Below are 5,421 nucleotides of genomic sequence, written 5' to 3'. Positions count from 1 at the left end.
CAACGCTAGCTAGCTTGACGTTTTTATATAAAGCAAAAATGTCGCGGTCTATGACTTTTTTAAAAAGGTCAGATTGTGAAATACTCTCGTGTTAAGTTTAGTTTGTAACAAAAATCGTTGAGAAGGTCAGAATAGTGATTTCGGCCGGGACTAATCAAGTCTGAGTCAGTCCCGAAAAAAGAATGCTGGGCATATCAGTCAGCCCACCTTTCACCTGAGTCGTCGGAGGCTGGTCTTACAAAAAGCTAACAGTCCATGGCTGCTAGCCTGCTACGGCGTCAAAACATAAAGTCAATGCCGTCGACGGTCTTTCCGTCTTTCAGCGACCAGACCAGCATAAAAACTCACTTGACGACCTAAGACGTACTCTGGAAAAGGAACACCACAGAGCGCGTAAGTGTTGGTGCCTGGTAGTATCACGATGAGAGCGCTCCCGATCCTTGCCAGCTCGGCTTTCCTCCTGGTGATCACCACCACGGCGACCTTGCCTTGTGTTGCTCTCGCGGTAAGCGATGATGATCAGCACAGGAGGAGCATCCTGTGGCGCCGCGGGTCCATCGCCGTGGGGGACGACGCTCTGGTGTCCCCGAGCGGCGACTTCTCGTGCGGCTTCCACCGCGTCGCCACCAATGCGTATGTGTTCGCCGTCTGGTTCACCGCATCGGCCGACCCGCCCACCCTCGCGTGGGCCGCCAACCGCGACGCCCCCGTGAACGGCATGTGCTCCCGCGCCGAGCTGCTCAGGGACGGGTCACTGGTGCTGCGGGATTTCGACGGGCTTGCCGCGTGGAGCACCAACACCAGCGGCACCGGCGCCGACCGTGCGCAGCTGCTCGACACGGGCAACCTCGTTGTGTCCGACGCCGCCGGCCGCACCCTGTGGCAGAGCTTCGACTGGCCCACCGACACGCTCCTCCCCGGGCAGCTCATCACGCGGCACGCCCGCCTCGTGTCGGCAAAGGCGAGGGCCTCCACGTACTCCGGTTACTACAGCTTCTACTTCGACAACTTCAACATCCTCAACCTCATGTACGACGGCCCGGAGATCAACATGAACTACTGGCCGGACCCCTTCAAGACGTGGGTGGTCAACAAGAGGATGGCCTTCAACAGCAGCCGGCTTGGCAGCCTCGACGATCGCGGCCGCTTCTCGGCGAGCGACAATCTGCGGTTCGCCGCCTCCGACATGGGCGCCGCTGGGCACGTCATGCGGCGGCTGACGCTGGACTACGACGGGAACCTCCGGGCTTACAGCCTTGACGTCGCTGGCGGCGGGGTCTGGCACGCCACGTGGGCGGCGCTCCTGCGGCAGTGCGGCGTGCACGGGATATGCGGCCGCTACGGCGTGTGCGCGTACGGGCTGGCCGGCCCGGCATGCGCGTGCCCCGGTGACTGGAGCAAAGGCTGTCGGCGCTTGTTCGACGTCCGGTGCGGCGAGGACGTGTACTTCGCCGAGCTGCCGAACGTGGACTACTGGGGGTTCGACTACACGTTCGCCGAGAAGATCAGCATCGACGCGTGCCGGCAGATGTGCCTCGACGACTGCAACTGCGAGGCGTTTGGCTACAAGAAGGGAGGAAGCGGCAAGTGCTACACCAAGATCTCCCTGTGGAACGGCCGAGGCCCGGAACCCAAGCAGTTCATCTACTTCAAGGTCCCTAAACGCGTCGAGAAGAAGCTCAACCTGTCGTCTGTATTGCGCTTGCGCTTCGATGGCCATGACTGCAGCACCACGCAAGAACGAAACGCCAGCGTCGTCTACTCGCCCTCCCGTCACCTAAAGAATATCAGCGGCGGCAAGATAAAGTTCGTCTACTTCTACGGTTTCCTCGGGGCATTGTTCGTCGTGGAAGCCGTCGTCATCATCGCCGGGTATCTGTTCATCTTCCGAGGCGAGCCGGCCGCAGCGCGACGAGTCGACGACGATGGCTATAGCTTGGTGATGAGCCACTTCAGGAAGTTCGCGTACGACGAACTCTACAATGCCACCTGCAATTTTGGTGAGGAGCTCTGGAGGGGAGCATCCGGGGCGGTGTACAAGGGCGTGTTGGACGACGGCCGGGACGTGGCCGTGACGCGGCTGGTGGAGGTGACGACGCCGCAGGCCGAGGAGGTTTTCCGGTCGGAGCTGAGCGTCATCGGGCGGATCAACCACATGAATTTGGTCCGTATATGGTGCTTCTGCTGCGAGCGTTCACACAGGCTCCTCGTCTCCGAGTACGTCGAGAACGGCTCGCTGGCCAGGGCCCTCTTTGACGGGGATGGCGGTGAGCAGGTCGTGCTGGGGTGGCAATCGAGGTACAAGATCGCCGTCGGCGTCGCCAAGGGGCTGGCCTACCTGCACCACGAGTGCCTCGAGTGGATCCTGCACTGCGACATGAAGCCCGAGAACGTTCTGCTGGACGCTGACCTGGAGCCCAAGATCACCGGCTTCGGCCTGGTGAAGCTGCTTAGCCGGCAAGAGGACGCGTGCGACAAAGCGCCGTCCCGTGTGATGGGGGCAAGTGGGCACGTCGCGCCGGAGTGGGCGCTGAGCGTCCCTATCACCGGGAAGGCCGACGTGTACAGCTTCGGCATCGTGCTTCTGGAGCTGCTCCGTGGGCAGAGGTTCAGCGAGTGGACGGCGTTGCAGGGGGTGCCCGGAGATGACGAGGAGGCACCCGTGGATTTACGGGAGATCGTAGCGTGGTTTAAGGACAAGACGCTGGAGTGCCAATGTGAGGGGTTGGCGCCGGCGCCGTGGCTGGAGGAGTTCGTGGATGCGCGGTTGCTCGGTGACTTCAACCGCTCGCAGGCGACGGTGATGCTGGAGGTGGCTGTCTCGTGCGTAGAGGATGATCCCAGCAGGAGGCCGAGCATGAAGGCCGTCGCGCAGAAGCTTCTCTGGTCGCAGGATGTAGTAGGGTCGGCGTCCTTTCTCCATGCGGATGATGTGTGTCACGACCAAAGTTCTAAATGGTATAGCGTGCTATAGCGGTGCTGTAGCAAGCTATTTAAAATGTTTGCTCATGTGTTTGAACCAAAAAACCATAGTGCAGGACTTCTTCTAAACACTATAGCATGCTTCGGCTATAGCGGGCTATTTAAAACCATGGTAAGTACGAGGAAAATTCTGTACACCGAGTGTTTCGATCTTTGGCGAGGTCCTTTCCCTGGACTCTCGGTAAATAGTGTCTCTGCCAAGTAGAACACGAAAACACTTAGCAAAGACTGAACTCGATAACGTAGAGTCTTTGCTGAGAACTCGGTGACAAACACCGGAAAGTAAGCACATGACACTCGGCAAACATATCCTTCACCTCTGTAATTGACGGCTTTGTGTTTTGTCGAGTGTCATCTAAGGATTCTCCGCAAATATTTGTAATTCTTTTCCTAAATGTCGAAAGTGTTTGCCGAGTACTAAAAAATTCATTCTTTATACGTTAGGTTGGATTTCAGATGTATATCATTTATTATATGAAACCAAAAAGAAGAAATGACAAGAAAGTTGTATATAGATGGAGGAATAAATTATGATGTGGAAAACAAGGCAGGGGTTCGAATCCTGTCATCCCTACCTATTACTTCTCCTATGGGCAGTGACGAGGGATCAATTGAGATCGATTCAAATTGGACAAAATTTAGAGTTTCATTTTTCTATATGCATGCGGTAGGAAAATCATCCTTTTCTTTATTGCTTTATCTCCTGGAAAGCGCTCAAGAGTTGGGGGCATATCTTTAGCTCGAGCAGCATCCGTTCCCAAAATGTGAGTTAAGCTTTAAAAAAAGAAGAAGAGCTATGAGTGAAACAACTTCTTCTATTCCTTGTTGGCCTCCAGCTCCTTCTGTCCCTTAATCCTCTTCTCTGCCCTTTTTTACTATTATGCATGGCATGCCCCCTGTTCGTATCTTAACAGGGCAACCTTCTCTTGCAAACAATCCCTTCGTCGCTAACACCGGTAATGCTCCATCCCTTTATTATTATTAAATAAGAGAATATAAAAAGTAAAGAGGAGAAGACATAACCAGAAAAATTGTGAGAAATAAGTTAATTTATCAAGTTGAGGCATTTCGATTTGGATTTCAAATAAGAAAGAAAAAAAGACTCCGAACCGTACTTTTGCTATTTTATATCTATACAAAAAGAGATTTACTATTGGTCAGAAGTATGATTTGACATAAAACTACTACTTTAGCAGCTATGCGAAATGGAAGTTTCCTTCTTCTTGCTTATTTGGCCGTCCAAAAGCAGATATAGATATCGAGGAGAAAGCAGCACTCAAGACGCATCTCATGGAGCTTCCAGAGGTTGCCACGTGGAACCTTTGTCGAGTTCCACACGTGGTATTTACCAAACTTGATTTGGTTCCTCCTGGACTGATTTGGTGAACATATTTCTTGCATCGGAAATGCTAGACTTACGAATAGACTAATGAAAGGCTACGTAAATTTTCATACTTAACAAATCTGCCCCCATGGGGATGAAAAAGGAAGTATCTTCCAGAACTAAAGCAAAAACAGGGAGTTCCATGGCAAACTTCCCATGTCCTTTGACCGAAACGCCCAGGCGATGGGAAAGCCGGACTGAGGGGTAGGGGGCCATGACGTTGGTGCCGCCGGCAAACTCCTAGTTCATCACAGAATATATATATATATATATATATATATATATATATTAATTATTCATTAGTTCATCACAGAATATATATAATATATATCATCACATATACGTAATGATACTTAACTACTAGGTACAATGCATAAAATTGAAAACGAACAATACTAAAACTAATAATCCCTCCTGGGGCTAGTATTCCGGCAGCCCCTCGCTAGCAGCTCCCTGGTGTGAGGCGTCTTCCCAGTGCGGAGGCAGTACTCCGCTTCCTTCGCTTCATAGCGCTTGACGTACCGATCTGCCTCTTGTTGGCAGACGAGCGTGAAAAATCTTGCCATTTTGTTGGGCGCCCACCGGAGCTCCTTGTTGGTGGCACGCTCGAGCTTATCGGCCCACCTCCACGCAGCGATGAGGTGCCCAACCCCTTTGACCTTCCTCACGAAGTACCCGTCTTCATACTGTTGGAAATATGCCCTAGAGGCAATAATAAATTAGTTATTATTATATTTCCTTGTTCATGATAATCGTTTATTATCCATGCTATAATTGTATTGACAGGAAACTCAGATACATGTGTGGATACATAGACAACACCATGTCCCTAGTAAGCCTCTAGTTGACTAGCTCGTTGATCAATAGATGGTTACGGTTTCCTGACCATGGACATTGGATGTCGTTGATAACGGGATCACATCATTAGGAGAATGATGTGATGGACAAGACCCAATCCTAAGCATAGCACTAGATCGTGTAGTTCGTATGCTATAGCTTTTCTAATGTCAAGTATCATTTCCTTAGACCATGAGATTGTACAACTCCCGGATACC

General features: G+C 51.9%; 1 protein-coding gene across 1 annotated transcript; it reads left to right on the top strand.

Moving 5' to 3' along the window:
- Positions 1-421: 421 nt before the first annotated feature.
- LOC147960495 (putative receptor protein kinase ZmPK1) lies at positions 422-2,974 on the top strand. Its single transcript, XM_087533379.1, has one exon. The coding sequence runs from the start codon at positions 422-424 to the stop codon at positions 2,972-2,974; it is 2,553 nt and encodes an 850-aa protein (XP_087389505.1).
- The last annotated feature ends 2,447 nt before the right edge of the window (positions 2,975-5,421 follow it).

The sequence above is a fragment of the Triticum urartu genome, chromosome 7A (assembly GCF_056163025.1).
Source record: "Triticum urartu cultivar PI428250 chromosome 7A, HENAU_Tu73, whole genome shotgun sequence".
In the NCBI taxonomy this organism is placed as follows: Eukaryota; Viridiplantae; Streptophyta; class Magnoliopsida; order Poales; family Poaceae; genus Triticum; species Triticum urartu.
Note: the sequence above shows the minus strand (reverse complement) of the source record. Positions and strands in the feature narration are given on the sequence as shown.